Source organism: Sceloporus occidentalis, unplaced genomic scaffold (assembly GCF_023333645.1).
Source record: "Sceloporus occidentalis isolate IW3139 unplaced genomic scaffold, rSceOcc1.0.p SCAF_1, whole genome shotgun sequence".
NCBI lineage: Eukaryota > Metazoa > Chordata > Lepidosauria > Squamata > Phrynosomatidae > Sceloporus > Sceloporus occidentalis.
In genome coordinates this window covers 178725058-178743532 of record NW_028316981.1, presented here as the reverse complement: position 1 = coordinate 178743532, position 18475 = coordinate 178725058, and the positions used below count along the sequence as shown (strand labels likewise).

The following is an 18475-nucleotide window of genomic DNA, read 5'->3' as shown; positions in this document are numbered from 1 at the left end:
GACTGGTATGTCCTAACACTGTTGCTTCAAGCAAGACTTCTAATAGCTGAGGCAAGCACTGACATGTCCCAATGCTGTAATAACCTATCAAGTAATATCTCAGGCAAGCACTGGGACATCTGTTTTCCAAGCACCAATTCTTAGTGCCCCAATATTGCCTCCTAAATGTTTCTTCCTTCTGACCCAGTCCAGAATTGTGCTTAGGCAACTCAGAAAGGCTTGATACATTATCCCTGTTTGTATCAGGCACATGAATGCTAGGAAGGAAAGGGGGAAAGTCTAAGTGGCACATTGAGAAGGAAGGTGGATTGCTGGGAAAACAGTCTGTGTATGACCTATAGGGGAACAAGTGCTTTATGTAGGCCAGTTTTGGGGAACAGCAGGGTCATGTTGGGAAATGTCAGGAATTTCAAACACAGTAATCATTTTCTAGGCAGAAGCTGAACAACTACCAGTCCCACATCAATGAAATAAACTCTGGACTTTCTCACATGAGGCTGTCAAAGTAGAATGATGGCTTCTGTGGCTGTACCTTATCACACAACATTGTCCTTTAGCATTATCTGAAATGCTTGTGTTCAGAGGTGGTTTGGATTTCAAATATTTTTATTTTATTTTGCTCAACTACAAGTCTAGACCAGGTGACACAAGAAGGAAAGATTTATGAGGAAACACTGTGACACTCCATTAGTGCACTGGCCCTGAATCCAAGTAGCCAATATACTCCTGATTCCTGGCAGATGTGGAAGGCGATGATCTAAGGGCTTCACACTTTGTGCCTCATGGTGAGACAACCCAAGACTACAGGACAATAAAAGCAGAAGCCACACAGGAGCTGTTCATCCATCTGACAAACTTTGCCAAGATGGAGACACTTGTATTCTTGGGTGTCTGCCTTGTTGTAGCCCTGGCTGTGCCCAGTGCTGAAACCAAGAAATTCAGCCAATGCGAACTGGCTCAGGTCCTGAAGAAGAGTGGCACTGACGGCTTTGTGAGCACCAAAGTGGCTGACTGTGAGTGCCCACTTGGCCTTTGTCCAGACAGTAGAAGAATTACCCCAGGCAATGCTGCTTTAGAATTGTGGGAGTTGTAGTCCAAAAGAGGAGCATTAAAAAAAGCTTTGGAGCCCATAGGTTAAAAAACACTTGCTGAGGGATCAAGACTTCTTCACTGGGTCTGTGTCAGAAATGCAAGGGTGAAGGGGGAGAGTTATCCTGCTGGCAGATATCATTTTTCTTATGGTTCCTCAGAAGACAAGCCCCATCTCTGATGGAAATGACCTAGGCGGCCAATCAGAAATGTGTTCAGAAGCTGCTCCACTGATTATTCTGATCTTAAATGTCAATAAAGAAATGAAAAATAGCCAGTTTTTACTATGTCGGCTATTGTCACTGAAAATATACAAGTGTGTATTTGGAAATAAAATTCAAAATATTGCTTATGAGAGGCAACCAGGATGACAGGCACAGAAGGGATTATTCCTGACTATGGGAGTTCAGTCCTTGGTAATGTGACCTGACCTCCTGATCTTTCTGCAGGGGTCTGTCTGGCAAAATAAGAGAGTTCTTATGACACCAAGGCAATCAATGATAATGGCAATAGCCGTGACTATGGGATCTTCCAGATCAACAGCAAACATTGGTGTGATGATGGAAGGACTCCAGATGCCAAGAATGCCTGCCACATTGATTGCAGAAGTACCTCTATATGTGTGTGTACATATGCATTGGTGGGGGGATATGAATTGGAGGCAAAAATCACAGCCATTGACATCTAATTATGAACACTCTATTCCACACTCTGGCTTTCATTTTGGACCATGCCATCTTTACAATGTCCATCTGCATCTTTTTTGTCATGATCATTACAATCTGTTTCCTCTCTCTTAAGAATTGCTGAATGATAACATTGAAGATGACCTCAAATGTGCCAAGCAAATAGCAGAGGAGGCCAAATGGTTGACACCCTGGTAAGTCGAATTAGGGGTCAAATGCGGGGAGGGGTGGTTAATTGTGGAGGGGAAGCTGGTAGATTTTTAGATAAGTTAGGGGGGAGATGTGACAAAAAGAGAGAGAAACTTGGGAGCCCACCTGCTTTTTGGTTCTGGCTTAATTACCATTGTCTTCAGACCATTCCACTGCTATTAAGCACCTCCCTACACATTACCAGTAAGGGACTCCATCCCTCAACAGTCCTACACCAGTTTCCATAGACCAGTGATGGTGAATGTTTTGGAGACCGAGTTCCCAAACTCAGTGGCGTTGCCGCACTGGGTGGCAAAGGCTGGGGGGGGGGGGGATTTCCGCCTTCGGGAAGGGGATTCTGGGGGTGGGAAATCTGGGGGGAAAACCCAAGGCACATTCTCTCAGCCTCAGAAGAAAGCAATGGCAAACCTCTTTTAAAGAAATCTTGCCACGAAAACCCCATGGATGGCCTCATTATGCCTCACAATCTTACAGTTCCCAGAATCCCAATGAATGCAAGATGCAGGACTTCCACCCATAAGGGCCATGTGATGCCCCATCTTGATGCAGCTCAGTTTTCCATAGGAGAACCAGGTTCCAGCAATGAGCCAATCCAGCCACACATGCCTCTCTGCCCCTCTTTGCTGTGGCTGGGCATTCCCGAGGCAAACTGAGCCACGACAAGGAGCTGGGCCAGGCATGTGCACCCTGCCCTCCACCCCTACTTCCCATGGCCACCGTGTGCCCTTGGAGATGGCTTCGCTTGCCAGAAAGGGCATGCGTGTTACAGGTTCGCCACCATGGCCCTAAGACTGGAGATTCAAATTCCTATCTCTCCATAGCTATCCCTGTCTAATTCACTGCTCAAAGACCTCAAAAATCTCAATTGAATTTGGGCCTTGATTAGAAATTGACATAGGAGGGATGGGGCTGGCGTGAAATGAGTGGTCTCTCCTTTGCTAAACAAAAGGCCTCCAGGAAAGAAAGAAAGGCCCCATTCATACTGGCCTAAAAGACATGGAGGGAACTGGGATGATCCGGATGCCCCTCCCCCGAATCACTCCGTTAGCAAGTGCCCACTACAAATTTGAAATCGAATGCATTCTGTTTGAAATCGAATGCATTCTATCTCTGCCGGCGAGGTGGCCGCTGTCAATCAAGCGATTGTCATGGTGACGTTTTGCAGGGCATCGGAAAGTGTCCTCCCCCTCCTCCCTTTTTTTAAAGAGCCAGGCACAGGGTTAATTTTTTTATAAACCTGTGGGCATTTGGGTCAGATCTGCCCCGTCCCAGGCAAAGGATGGAATTGTCATGCATTTTTTATGCTTTTAAAAGCAACATTTGTAGCTTTCCCTTTGCTCCAAAAAATTGTTTAAAAATGTAACACTGATTGTAAGTGAGGTCTTTTGCAACATTGTAGCTTCCCCCTCTGCTGAACTGACCCCTTTCCTCCTGCTTACACTTTGCCATTGCCTTCCACTGAGGCTGAGAGAGAGTGACCTCATGGAATCAATTGGGAATAAATGGGAAATGCAGCGCATTAATAATAATAATAATAATAATAATAATAATAATAATAATAATCCAGGAGCAAGAGGAAATAGCAAGCACACAGACATGTCACCCCCCAAAAAATGCGCATAAATGGTCAAAAAATGCGCATAAATGCTTCTGCTGCATCCATTTCCCTACATCCCCCAGCCTTGGCAATCCTCCTCTTCCTCCTCCTCCATCACTTTCTCCATCTCCCCCCCACCCCCAGCCCTATGCAGCCCAGCCTCCCCTTTTGCCACCTGTCACCCTTAGCATCCACCCTTTGGGCTCTTTCCTCCTCTCTTTCCCCTCCGATGAGGGGAGGGAATGCTCTAACCCATGGAATCAATTGGGAATAAAGGGGAAATGCAGTGCAGGCATTCTGACTGTAGCATCCGCATATAACAGTAACAATAACAATAACAATAATAATAATAATTATTAATAATCCAGGAGCAAGAGGAAATAAAGCACAAGCAAGCACACAGACATGTCACTCCCCAAAAAATGCGCATAAATGGTCAAAAAATGCGCATAAATGGTCAAAAGAGGCTGCTTGAAAAGGGGGGGGTGTTGCTTTGATTGGGGGTTGGACTGGATGTCCCTTGGGGATCCCTTCCAGCCTTGGGATTGTGAGGGAGAAGAGCAATGGGGAGGCTGCGGGAGCGGGAAGTAGACCACCCCCCCTTTTCCCTCTGACACACACACACACACACAGAGAGAGAGAGAGAGAGAGAGAGAGGAATCTCTCTCCCTGCTTCAGCTGCTGGAGGCCTGCTGCTGCCTGGCCAGCGACCCTCCTCCTCCTCCTCCTCCCGCCATCCCCTGGCTGCCAGGCTGGCTCTCAGGGGAGCCCCTCTCTGGGTGCCAGGCTCCAGGCTGGAAGCGGCTGCCTCCGTGGGCATGCAATGTGCCCTCCTGGGGTTGGCCAAGTCCCCCAGCAAGAGAGGCGGCCTTGAATGGCCCGGAGGGAGCAGGGGCCAGCAGGAGAGCAGGAGGAGGAGGAAGAGGAGGAGGAGGAGAGCATCCCCTTCCTCCCAGCGCCAGGAGCCCTGCCTGCTCCTTGCCTAGCAGCAGCCCTTCTGCCCAGGGCTCTTTCCTCCTCCCCCTCCCCTCCGATGAGGGGAGGAAATGCCTTGCCCTTTGCCCACCCTCTGACCTAAATCCCTCCCTCAATTTGCCTCGATCATGATCGAGGCCAAAGTTCTCATTCCCAGGACCCGGGGTTTTTAAAAAGAAACGGTATTTGCGCCGATTTCAAAAGACCCGCGCTAGGGGCCATTTACCACGGAACGGGTGTGCAAGCCTCGGATTCGCTTGTGTGAGATTCGGGGTGAGTAGGAACTTCATGTATTTGAATCGGTTTCAGATCCGATTTTTTTTGGTAGTGTGAATGAGCCCAAAGAAAGAAAGAAAAGAAAAGAAAAGGAAAGGAAACAAAAGCCTGTCTTTAAGGGGATATGGCAATGGCACTAACCTTCCTAAAGCAGCTTGCTTTCATTCCCTTTGCAGTAAAAGGAACATTAGTTCTTACTTGTTAGAGGTTTCTTATCAGTGATGGAGGAAGAAACATACTGTCATAGGTTGATCCCCAGCATCACTCCAGTTGACAGGAAACAATGTTAGAGGGAATCACTGCCAGTGGGAGCAACCCCCACAATCCCGCAATCCATATTGCAGCCAAGGATACGTAACAAATTAAGAGAACATTCAATGCAAAATGAAAGTATACTAGATGGAAACTCCCAGAAATTCAAATTAAAAAGTAACTAATTTACAACCACCTTTGCAGAGTCAAAGGAAAAATCCTCTCTCAGTTCTGCGTGGAGAGCATGGATATTATTGCATTAGCTTCGCTGCTGGGATAGATCTGGGATGTAACTTTCTTACTGCATTCACCCATTGCTGGGCAGTATGCAGCCAGTATGCAATCCCGGCTTTTCTCACAGCTTTTCAAGAATAGGATTTTCCTATTCTTGAAAAGATGCAGGACAAGCTTGGAGAAGCCTACAGGCTGCATACTGCCCAGTGATGGGTGAATGTGATAAGATCTGCCTTAAGAAAGTTACATCTTGGGTCTATCCTGGCAGTGAAACTAATGAGATAATTTCCTATGTTTCCAGCTCCATTGCTGAAAAGAAACATCTCACAGGTAAAGACCAATGTTCCATCTTCCAGCAATAGAGGTGGAAACTTCCTATCATGGGACATATCAAATCTCCCTGACTGATGGGGTGGGTGAACTGAGGCATATCACTTATGTGGAAATACAGACTATAATACACCTCTTCTGATTCAAAAGTATCCAAGCAATAGTGGCATACAAATGTGGAAGGTGAAGGCCATGTTGCTGACCTACATATATCTATGATGGATGTGTTTGTTGCTAGTGGAGCAAAGGTAGCTGCATTGCAAATGGAGTGATTAACAACTGTTCCCAGCAGCAATATCCCAGTCTTGTTGTAGCATGTTAAATCCAAGGTGTGCCATGATTTTTCAAATTCCTTCTTTGGATTAGAACAAAAGAATGGTAAAATTATTTCTTGAAGCCTGTGAGATGCCACCTTGATCTGTGTCATCATGCTGAACCACACTGTCTTCATGTTTAATTCTTCCTTTATGTGATCTGCTTTCAAAAAGTTTAGGTATGCTTAAGCTCAAGTTATTAGAGATGTTGCTCATGCCATTAGTGACCTGGATCAGGTCTGCCTTTTGCAGTTCACACGCACCTTTGCTGTCACCTTCTTCGTTTGGATTAGGACTGACCTGTTTTGTACTTGTGGATGAAAAGTTCAAAGAGTCCCTCTTCCAACTGTGCTAAGGTCCTTTCAGGCTCACCATCTTGCTGCACAATCCCGTCTGGGATTGAGGTTTACACCATTTGGTTCTCCCTCTTCAGACTGTGCCAGGCCCCTGTGGTCTTTTAGCCTTTTCAGTGTGGCAGAGGTAAAATATTTTCCAGACATATGGCTAAAGTTGGGCATATTTGCCTCACCTCACAGCATAGCTTCTTAACTCTCTCTGCCAGGCCGCTCCTCAGAAGAAAAGGATAGAAAAATGAAAGGATATAATAAAAGCTAAAGAATGTTCTTGTTTTTATAGACAGTGTCCAAGGTAGGAGAAAGCAGACTATAAATATAAGAAAAACAGAGAAGGAAGATTAAAGTCTTGAAGATAAAGCAAAGAAATGAAAAAAAGAAAGAAAAGAAAGAAAGAAAGAAAGAAAAGAAAAGAAAAGAAAAAAGAAAAACACAGCCTACAAGCCAAAGCAGTAAATAGACTGAGGAATTGTGTTGGTTGCTCCCTTTAGTGGTGGCTCCCTCTGAGGCCCCATTCATACTGGTCTAAAAGACCTGGAAGGAACTGGGCTGATCCGGATGCCCCTCCCCCGAATCGCTCCGTTAGCAAGTGCCCACTACAAATTTGAAATCGAATGCATTTTGACCTGCAAATTGAAATCGAATGCATTCTGTGTCTGCTGGCGAGGTGGCTGCTGCCAATCAAGCTATCGTCATGGTGACGTTTGCAGGGCATCAGGGAAAGTGTCCTCCCTTTTTAAAGAGCCAGGCACAGGGGTTTCAGCGGCTGAAGCAGGGAGAGAGATGCCTCTCTCTCTCTCTCTCTTTTTATAAACCTGTGGGCTTTTGGGTCAGATCTGCCCCTGTCCCAGGCAAAGGATGGGATTGCCATGCATTTTTTTTTATGCTTTTAAAAGCAACATTAGCTTTCCCTTTGCTTCCCTTGCTGTATCTGCTCAAGAAGACAAACCATGCGCATATTTGCTCCAAAAAAATTGTTAAACATGTAACATTGATTGTTTGCAACATTTGTAGCTTCCCCCTCTGCAGAAGGCAAGGAGATCCAAGGATATAAAGTGCAAGCCCAGCTCCATCTGCCTCTGGAATACAAACATAATGTATTCAATGCGCATATTTGCTCAAAAAAAAATTGTTTGAATTTGAAAAGGGGGGGGGGGGTTGCCTGACATGAGCTCCGTTCGTGACCTGAATTTTTTCCTCCTGCAAGGGAAGGAATGCCCAGCGACAGAGGGCTTTGGGCAGGGGATGCAGGGAAAAGAGGCTCCTAAAGAATGCCTTCCCTTGCTCCCTTCTTCCCAGGGCTCTTTCCTCCTCCCCCTCCCCTCCGATGAGGGGAGGAAATGCCTTGCCCTTTGCCCACCCTCTGACCTAAATCCCTCCCTCAATTTGCCTCGATCGTGATCGAGGCCAAGTTCTCATTCCCAGGACCCGGGGTTTTCCAAAAGAAACGGTATTTGCGCCGATTTCAAAAACACCGCGCTAGGGGCCATTTAACACGGAACGGGTGTGCAAGCCCCGGATTCGCTTGTGTGAGATTCGGGGTGAGTATGAACTTCACATGATTGAATCGGTTTCAGAACCGATTTTTTTTGTAATGTGAATGGGCCCTCAGTCTACTTCGAGACTATAAAAGCAATGAGGAGGATTAACCCATAATAGGATGTTTCCTCTTCCATTGCCAGAAAACTAGTGCGGACAGAGTGGTCTCTCCTTTGATAATCAGCAGGGCTCTAAGTTAAAAAAGAACAAGAAACTAAACAAAAAGAAATAATACCTTTTCTCTCTGGGGATATGATGGCAGTAGCCTTCTTGGAGCAGCTTGGTTTTATTTCCTTTGCAGTAAATGTGGAATTTCAATCCCTCCTCTCCATCTTCTTTCATTGCAGGATTGGTTGGAAGAATCACTGCCAAGGGAAAAAGTTGATAAATATGTCAAGGGTTGCTTCTAGTCCAGATGCAACAGGGTCTGAAGACAAGACTGCTATGGGGAGAGTTGGCAGTTGAAATTTTGAGGTGGTGGCAGCAACTGGGCATCGGTAGCAGATTGGGGGGCAGGGGGGGGGGATGAATTAGCAAAATGTGTCCAAGCAGGCCATCTTGGTGTTTGTGTAACTACCAAGCATGCAAAATGGCCTGATCCAATCTATGGACGCTATCACATGGGGGAAAGCGGGTGTTTAAAATAACATTATCCCATGAAAATTGTGCAGTCGCAGTGAAGATTTTCAAAGACATCGCGATTAAAGAGGACTTATCCCAGCAATAACCTGGTAATAACCAGCAACAAATCATTCACAGGATTTCCACTTTGGGCTATTGGATTTCTTAGACAGTACAACTATTGCATACAAAAGACTTTGTACAAACAACAACAACAACAACAACAGAATTCTCCATCAAGAAAACCAAAATAGCAAGATTTTGTAAATTACGCAGTATTGCTTTTATTTAGTGGAGAACTTGGATTTAAATAATAAAATGTAATTATGTGCTAACTAGCTACCTCTTTATCCCAAGGAGCCCAGAAGAGTCCATTTGTGGACACTCACTTTAAGAGTTTAGAAATAGCTCTTTAAATTTACCCCATACTCCCACTTCCATGGCATAATGAGCCACTTAATTTCTGGGCAAAGTACAAAGAGTTGGTTATTACCTTTAAAGCCCAACATGGTTTGGGTCCAGGCTACCTATGGGACTGCCTCCTCCCATATTACCTGCCCCATACACTCAGGACCTCTGGGGGACATTTACTTCACCAGCCAGAACCAGACTGGCACCTGTAACTCAGAGGACTTTTTATTGTCTGCTATAGACTGTGGAATAATTCCTAGCCTGCTGGAAGAGATTTGACAGCTAAACATGCTGCCCAAATTTAAAACAGTATTAAAGAGCTGTCTCTTCCAGCAGCCTAAAGAGTCGGTTTTAAACTGTGAATTCTAAATTGGGATATTTTAATTTTATGATAGATGATTTTAATGTATGCTATGTTTATGTGTTTTAAGTGTTTCAATATGTGTTCTACCCCACCTTGAGCCTTGCTTACCCTCTAGTGATGCCACTGCTAATGCGATGCCTGAAGCAGAAGTGTATCTTATATTATTTTTGAACACTCCCACTAGAAACTCACTGCCTAGTTTTACCTAGTTCCTATTTGGATTGTGAGAAACGTGCTGGTTGTCATATTCTGGGAGCTGTAGTCCAAAAATAGTGTTGTTTTTTTAAACTGTGCAGCTAGCGGTCTATCTAGTCAAAGCACAATATCCACTATCTTCAGATCAGACATTCAGATCATTTCATGTGGCATACACACCAGTCAAAGAAGCAGCTGTCTCTAATACTGTTGTATCAATCAAGACTTCCAAGAAATATCTCAGACAAGCATTGATACACCCATTTCCCAAGTGCCAATTCTCAGTACTCCAGTGTTGCCTCACTAATGTTTCTTCCTTCTGATCCAGTCCACAGTTGTGCTTTGCCAACTCTGATGAGCTTGGTACATTATCCTGTATTGTATCAGGGAAATGAAGATTGCTTAGAAAGATAGAATGAAAAAAGAAAAAATGTGTGTGAGAGAGCCCATGGGGTGGTTTCTGATACAGACTGGAAGCTTGTACAGGAAGTTGAAGTTGTTGGTCTGAATCAAACTACATCTTGACTCAAGCAAAATACAAGTAGGTCATACAGGTAGGTCAAACAATCCAGGTGGGTCATAGATGCTTTGTTGCAGAAAGAGAGTTGGCTTATTGCTTAGTATTGGTGGTGGAACAGCAAGGCTGCATATGGTCTATGGCAATCACATCTTCTCACAACTATGGCCAACACATTGCTCATAGCTCCACATTGGCCTTGCCTCAATTGGTCCTCTGTTGTTGCCAGCATGATGGTTGGTTACATCTAAATCGTACCTTTTCTCTAAAGAGGTCAAGGAGGTGACCTGGTCAACATGAATCTGGTACAATATAGAGTTCACATGTCTTTAAAAGCCGTGAGCCATGTGTAGACGCAGCCAGGTGCTCCTCTCAGGAGGGCTTCATCTCCCACATATAAGCTTCTGCAATTAAAAAGAAGTCTCATCAAGTTTAATAGAGCTTACTCTATTGTATGGATCTTTGGGGCTGCACTCTTCATGATTTCCCTAACTGATTTTTTGGGGGGCACAGTAGGAATTCTCTGGGAACACTAGGACCTACTCATCCCAATCTCTGTAATCAACAGAGACTGGAATATACTGCTCAAGTGGCAATCCTTGAAACTAAGGACAGAAATCATATTGATCTCCATCCTTATTGTTGAAAGTATTTCTAAACCACTCTTCATCCAGGTAACTTCTGGGGTGGCATACAAAGGCATTATGAAAAAGGGGTTTGTGTCACTAGAGATGAAATGCACTAAAATACCAGTGACAAGAATGGCCAGGAGGTAGGGAGGTGCCCTCTGGTTGTAATGGTCATGAGATAAGAGTGCTCTTCCACCAATCCTAGCTTTATCATCATGACAGCAAATACTGTTTAAACCAATGGTACAAGGACATATTGTCCCTTCTGCATCACAAATCCCATCATCTCTCACATGGCAGTCTTTATGGTTTGTCCATGATGGATGTTGCTTTGGAAACAGGGATGATGCTGAACACAAGGGACCTGATTGCATGACTTCAATGCTTATAGCTGGTCTGTGCACTGAATGGAAGTATAGAAACCATCAGGTCAGTATCCCTGAGGCAGGGCTTTAGACCTCCCAGTCCCTCACTCCTTCCCTCTCTTGCGTCTTCCTCACTAGTGCTGGTGTCTTTCCCTCCCCTCTGAATTATTCTTTCCTCCTCCTACCATAACATAGTTAGCCTTTTGACGTCATTTGGAAATGATGCTTCTCTTTCCCTTTGTATTCAAGGCATACAAGTGCCATATGGAGCATTCAGAGTCCTAACCAGCCATGGACTCTTTCAGCATACCCCATTCCCTCTCCTTGTCCCCCCCGCCCCAATTCTGTGTCCACCACCAAACATGCTCAGTCCTCATTGGGCTGATTTGTAGACTTCAGTGTCACCACTATTTACTTCTTCTGGGGTTTATTTTTCTGAAGACTTTGTTCCGTCTGAGAGGTGGATGTTAGATGTTATGAACATCTTTGCAAGTTGCCAATAAATTATTGCTATTCTGCAAACTTTGGGGCTCCTGAACCTTAAGGATGCCTTCCTGTTATGTGTGGATGGTGATGTTTTGCCTACATAAGTTTCCATCAATAGCTGGTGTCTCTTATATAAAATGGCAAATTCAAGGTTTGGTTTTTGGAATTTATATATTTTTTGAATATTTTCAAACCATGGATGCTTTAATCAGAGGGCTGACTGTACAGGCAGAGACGGGCCATAGGAAAAGAGGGAGAGCATGCTAGGAGTGGATGGACTCACTCAAGGAAGCCATAGACTTGAGTGTGGAAAGCATGAGCAGATTTCAGATGATCAGGACTCTTGGAGGTCTCTTACTCAAAGTGTTTCCATGAGTTGACTTGATGGCAAATAAGAACACAACAAAGGCAACTTCTGGAGGGCAAATGTTGGTTTTGGGGATCCTTCCACCCCTACCCCAGAGCAATACAAAACCTACGGGGGGGAGCATGAAAGGGGCTAGAAACCCATGTCTGTGTTAGTACAAACCCTGGTTTTATATTATGCAGCTGAGAGAGGAGGAATACTAAATGAGACATCGATTTCTAACCCCTTCCAGGCTTGTTTTCTGTGGGTAGAGGAGGCACTGGGCACCTGCACCTTATTCCAAGGCCAAATTGTTTCTAGGCCTTCAAGGAATAAAAATATTGGGTTTTTTCCCCCACTGATTTTTTTGGGGGTGGTGGTGGTGGTGAGCAGGTGCTGTTGGAGATGGAGGCTTTAACAGGAGAGGCTTGGATAGGACTCCACAAGACCATGGTAGAAATCCCCACACAGCCACTATCTGACCTGAGCCAGGCACACTCTCTCAGCCTCAGAGGAAGGGAATGGCAAACCTTCTCTGAATAAATTTTACCAAGAAAACTGTGATAGAATTGTGAAGTTGAAGGCTTTCAAGGCTGGTATCCATAGTTTTTTGTGGGTTTTTTGGCCTATGTGGCCATGTTGGCCTAGAAACTCTTCTAGAACATCGCCACATAGCCCCAAAAACCCACAAAAAACTATGTGATAGAATTGTCATAAGTCAGAGTTGACTGGAAGGGACAGAACAACTAATGGTTAGAAGTGCTCTCAGCCTGTATGTAATGTTACACAGAGACATTGATTGTGCAACGGGGGATCCAGTTTTGCCAGAAGAGTGACCAGTCTGGAATCTCCTAAGGTTGAATAGGATCTGCCTCCCTCTTCTGGCAATACTTTGCTCATGCCACAGTACCAAAAATAGCTTGCAGCTTTGACTAGATAGACTGCTAACTGCAGGTTTTTTTTTAAAAAAAACTACTTTTTTGGACTACAGCTCCCAGAATTTGACAACCAGCATGGTCACTGGCCATTCTGGGAATTATTATCAGAATTGTAACTTTTGTGGGATCAGATAGCTAGGCAGTTCCCAAATGGGAACTGGGTAAAACTATGCAGTGGGTTTGTAGTGGGGGGTGTTAAAAATAATTTAAGAAAGGAATAATATACACTGAGCTCATTCTGTGCTTTAGCTTTTCTGACTTTAAAAATACCCTTGTAAGCATCCTAGCCTCTATTTGCCCCCAAATGTCTGTGCCATTACACACCACTTGTAGTTTCTGCTAAGCTCCAACCAGCTCAGAGCTCATTTTTCCAAAATCAAACAACAAAAGAAATCCAACTACTACAAAACAAGGGAAGAAGTCTTCTATGCATCCTTTTTATTTATCACCCACAGTAGTACATATGAAGGCTTTGGAGAGAGTCATAGATTGGATCAGATCATCTTACATGGTTGGTAGTTCACAAACAAAAGATGGCCTTCTAGGACACAATGGTGCTAATTCAGACCCCCCCCCCCCAATCTACTACTGATCCCCAGTTGCTGCCACCACCTCGAAAATTCAGCTGCCAACTCTTCCCACAGCAATCCCATCTTCAGAGCCTGTTGCGTCCTGAGTTGCTGGACTAGAAGCAGCCCTTGATATATTTAGAAACATTTTTCCCTTTGCAGTGTTTCTTCCAGCCAACCCTGCAAAGAAAGAAGATGGGGAGGGGAAATTGAAATTCCAAGTTTGCTGCAAAGGGAATGAAAGGCAAGCTGCTCCAGGAAGGCTACTGCCACTCCCATACCCCCTTGGAGACAAGTTTTTTTTCTTTTTGTTTCCTTTCTTGTTCGTTTTGAACCTGGAGCCCTATTGTTTATCAAAGGAGAGACCACTCTGTCCACGCCACCTCCATTCCTCCTAGGTCAGTCTCTAATCAAGGCCCAAATTAAGTCAAGATTATTATTATTATTATTATTATTATTATTATTATTTTTAAAGTCTTTGGGAAGTGGATTAGGCAGGGATGGTGGAGATGAACTGAGAATCAGTATCTCTAGTCTTTGGTTTGGCAGAATTGTAGTAGGATGAGGTGGAGAACATTTGCTCTGTTGTGAGCTGTCATCCTTTGCTAGTAATGGACAGTGGAGGCACTTACTGGCAGTGGACTGGGCTAATGCCAACAGTGATTGAGCTAGAACCAAAACACAGGTGGGCTCCCAGGTTTCTCTCTCTTTCTGTCACCCCTCTCCGTTTCTCTTGCACACCACTTAGCCAGACAGAGAAACCACCTGCTTCCTCCAAAATGAACCAGCCTTCTCATATTTGACCTTTAATTCTACTTACCAGGGAGTCAATCCTTTGGCCTCATGTGCTATCTTCAAGGCACATGTCATGTCATCGTCAAGGTTATCATCCAGGAATTCTTAAGAGAGAGGAAAGAGGTTGGAATGAGCCACACAGAAAAGGGACAGATGGACACTGGAATGATGGTACAGTCCAAAATGGAAACCAGAGTGTGGAAGAGGATATACTTTCGTGCTTCTATTGGCTGTGGTTTCTGCTGATAACACACACCCCAACGCATCCCCACATGCATGTGTGCCCACCCCCCACCCCCCACATACACTTACTGTTGCATTTAATATGGCAGGCATTCTTGGCACCCGCGGTCTTTCCATCGTCACACCAATATTTGCTGTTGATCTGGAAGAGCCCATAGTCACGGCTATTGCCATTATTATTGATCGCCTTGGTGTTGTAAGAACTCTCATGTTCTACCAGACAGACCCCTGCAGAAAGATTAAGAGGTCAGGTCACGTTATGGAAGACTGAGTTTTCATAGTCAGAAATGACTCCTACGGTTTCTTTCAGATGCCTCTCATGAAGCCCCTCATAAGCATTATTTTGAATTTTATTTCCATATGCACACATACCTTTTCAATGACAATACCTCTCATAATAAAAATTGGATATTTTTATTTCTTTATTTACATTTAAGATCTGAGCAATCAACAGGGCAGCTTCTGAATATATTTTTGATTGACTGACTAGGCCATTTCCATTAGAGCTGAGGCTTCTCTCAACACTGGGCCAAGCCATCATCTCTTTGTCTGGCCTCAAATTTCCACAGATTACACACCATTCCTGTACTTTGAAAACTCCTACATGAAAACTCCTACATGTAACACTGCACATGTTCTGATGCATAATTTTCTATGTAGATAACTCCAACATAATTGTTGGACTGACTCTATAGATTTTTCTTTACCAGTGCCTGAATGTTTTCTTCACTTTTGTTTATGCTCCACCCAATCCCAGATAGTATAATACTTTGTCCCTGTTGGTTTGAAAAGGTATTTTGTTGGAGTAAGTTTCTCATTAAGAAATCATCCTTTTATTCTAAAACTGTATAGCAGGGATGTGTACAAGTCTTTTACTCTGGTTTCATGTCCCTCCCTTTAAGTAAAGTCCAATCTCAAGTCTTTCCAAGACACTTTCTGGTCAGGTTTCAAGTTGAGTCTTAAGTCTAGGAGCCAACTTTTAACAGGAAAAAAGGAGGCAGGGTCTGTTTCTTGGATGGGAACAGCAATGGGACTGAAGTGGGGGTTGAGGTCTATTGAACAGCCTCTCCTCACTGCACATTGGAGGAGACTTCTAAAGCATTTGAAAAGCTTTTAAAGGATCTTTCCATGGCAAGCCCGTTGCCTAATTCATTTGCTGCATTAGTTTGACCCACGTCCAAACTGAGTTACTGAAGCGAGATGAATCCAACTTGAGGCCGAATCAATTGACTCACATCTACATTGTTGCTGTATATTAATGAAAGAGGTGTGTGTTTATTTCAGATATTTTAAACAATTAGACTAAAATCTGCCTCCACTGGAAATTGGGAAGATACAAACCAAAGCATCTTCCTTCTAGATCAGGGCTGAGTAGAGCCATTCTTTCCAACAGAGCTTTCTCTCTCCTCCCACTCCTTAAAAAGCAATGACACACTCTAGGAAAGATATAATTATTTCTTAAGAAAAGTGAGGTCTGCCAGTAGACCAATTCTACCCCTTCAACCCTTGTAGGTCTATCTCAGATTCAGTGAAGAAGTGTTGATCCCTCAGCAAGTGTGTCAAGAAGCCATAGGCGTGAAAAAGCAGAGCAGATGGTCTCCAAAGCTTGGACCTTGCTATTTTGGAGTACAGCTCCCACAGCTCTTAAACAGCATGGCCTGGGACCACGTGGGCTGGGAGATTGAGCAGTAGCCCAAGAAGTAATTCTGCTAAGGTCTGAACAAAGAGTAAGTGGATACTCACAATCAGCCACCTTATCCCTCACATGCTTCTTCAGGTACCGAGCCACATCACATCGTTTCATTTTCTTGCCTTCTGCACTAGGCACAGCCAGGGCTGCCAGAAGGCAGACACCCAAAAACAGAAGCATCTTCATCTTGGCAAAGTTTGTCAGATGGGTGAGCAGCTCATGCCAGGCTCATCCTAGGTACCTGCTTTTATCCTTCTCTGGGTGTCTTGGGTGGCATCTCACCATGGGGCACAAGGCGTGAAGCCCTTACACCGTCCCCTCCCACACATGCCAGGAATCAAATTGGCCACTTGGATGTCCTCATTAAAATCTAAAACATAGTCTGGGACATTGGATTTTAAAAAAAATCAAGAAGGGTTAGAGGAAGCAATTGATAAGAATTGGAACATCCTTAACCAATACACTAAGTGTTTCAGTGTTTCCTTGCAAATGTTTCCTTCTTGTGACTGCTGGGAAGGGAGGAAGGCTAGTTTCTAGAATAGGAGGCGGCTGAAGGGTAAGTGGAAGATGGCATGAATCAAACTTGATCATTTGCATACCATTAAAAATGATGACCAAGTCTGCTGTGATCAACAGGGCCAGCCATGAAATATGACCATGACAACTGATGTGTGAAGCAGAGGTGTAACTTGTTACTCTCTGATTTAATTTTTGAATGCTTCCACTGCACACTTACTGCCTAGTTTTACTTAGTCCCTATTTGGTTGGTCAGAAACATTTATGCCCTCAGCATTTCAGCCAGGAGGCCAAACTCCATTCATTTCATGAAGTGAGCTGAAGCCCACAAAATCGTGTTCCAAATCAAATTTGTAAATTTTTAATCTTCCACAAGAGTCTGTGATGTTTGGTGCAACAGACTAACACAGCCACCCTTTGAAAATGCTGAAAAGAATTCCTTCGTTTAATTCAGAAAAACAGTCCAAAATCTATTACAAAACTTATTCCAATGTGGCAGACCTGTTCTTCCCATGCATATTTCTTCAATGCCAGGAGTTGCATAGGCAACCTACCTGCCATAAAATGTTGGGAATTAGGTGAGATACATTATACAGTAGAAATGATATTTCTAAGTAGTGGTGATCTCTGAGATAATACTGGAAGGGAGGCTAGCATGAGCCTTGCCTGTTCACGGACTTTTCTGTTAAAGAATTTAGTTGTAACAACAAAGAAGGGGAGTATGGGAAAGAGAGGAAAAGTGGTGTTTATTAATTGCAACAAATAGGATTTAAACCCACTTGAAATGTGAAATTGAGTGTATTTTGATTAGGCATTTCTAGCACTTGCTGGTCAGTTCCAGGGTGACCAGATGTCATACCTGCAAAGGAGGACAAGGCACCAGAAAATTTAGGCCATTCAAGAAAAATGTAGGACATCACAAAATTAAAGCTAAACAACATTAATATGAATATAAATCCATACTTTTTAGTCATGTTCAAAATGGAGGACATTTTGGAATTCCCCTTGAGCAGAAGACTGAAATGCAAGACATGTTCTGGTCAGTTCTGACAATGAACATCACTAGGCTGGCTCTACAGTTTCTTAATAAAGATTTTCTGAGTTCTGCAAACTGAGGCTTGATTCTCTGAACTTGATATCCTGCTGGACATGACATTCCAAACTCACAACCTAATAGATTCTGCCTGGTTTCCCTGGCAGGTCGGCAGGTCGATACCCAAGACAGAATGAGCTCCCGTCACTAGTCCCAGCTTCTGCCAACCTAGCAGTTTGAAAGCACGTAAAAGAGCAAGTAGATAAACAGGTATCATTTCCATGGGAAGGTAACAGAGTTCCATGCAGTCATGTTGGCCATATGACCCCTGGAATCGTCTTTGACAACACTGGCTTCCTCAGCTTAGTAATGGAGATGAGCACCAACCCCTACAGTTGGACATGACTAGACAATCTCGTCCAGGGAAAATCTTTACCTTTTTAAGGTATCAAACCTAGTACGACATATATAAATTGTTCAAAGGGCCATTTATTATTATTATTATTATTATTATTATTATTATTATTATTAACCTTTATTTATAAAGCACTGTAAATTTACACAGCGCATACTTCCAGGACAAATGCAAAACTGTTTTGAGTCCCAAATTGGGGGGGGGGGAGTGGGGGAGTGGGATATTAACAATAATGTTGATGCTTTTGATGTGGAGTGATTCCTTCTAAACATTGTTTTTTAATTGTCATTGTTTCAATATACTTTTCAAAACTGAAGAGTCAGATCAAGCATCTGCTTCAAAACGCATCTTCTCATCTTACTTTCCCCCAGAATCTCCTATCTCCTTTTCTTGTGATGCATCCAGACATGTCATGTTCAGTGTTCCTCTGAAAAATTCTACTCCAAAGGTGAGGAATAGAGATGGAGGCAGTACATGTTGTAACCAT

At 43.8% G+C, this 18475-nt stretch overlaps 1 protein-coding gene and 1 pseudogene across 1 annotated transcript; one reads left to right on the top strand and one right to left on the bottom strand.

Annotated features, from left to right (window-relative positions):
- Positions 1–865: 865 nt before the first annotated feature.
- Positions 866–8265, top strand: LOC149322875 (lysozyme C-like; annotated as a pseudogene).
- Positions 8266–13326: 5061 nt separating this feature from the next.
- LOC149322874 (lysozyme C-like) lies at positions 13327–16336 on the bottom strand. The gene is made up of 4 exons (XM_089483999.1): positions 16078–16336; positions 14404–14562; positions 14117–14195; positions 13327–13476 (listed from the first exon to the last, which is right to left on the bottom strand). The coding sequence occupies exons 1-4, from the start codon at positions 16208–16210 to the stop codon at positions 13413–13415; spliced, it is 435 nt and encodes a 144-aa protein (XP_089340125.1). The 5' UTR covers positions 16211–16336; the 3' UTR covers positions 13327–13412.
- Between the last annotated feature and the right edge of the window lie 2139 nt (positions 16337–18475).

Coding starts and splice junctions, on each gene's coding strand:
- LOC149322874 (XM_089483999.1), bottom strand. CDS start 16,210: ATGAAGATGCTTCTGTTTTTGGGTGTCTGCCTTCTGGCAGCCCTGGCT. Junction 14,563..16,077: donor GAGGGATAAGGTGGCTGATT/GTGAGTATCCAC, acceptor ATCTTTCTGCAG/GGGTCTGTCTGGTAGAACAT. Junction 14,196..14,403: donor CTGCCATATTAAATGCAACA/GTAAGTGTATGT, acceptor CTCTCTCTTAAG/AATTCCTGGATGATAACCTT.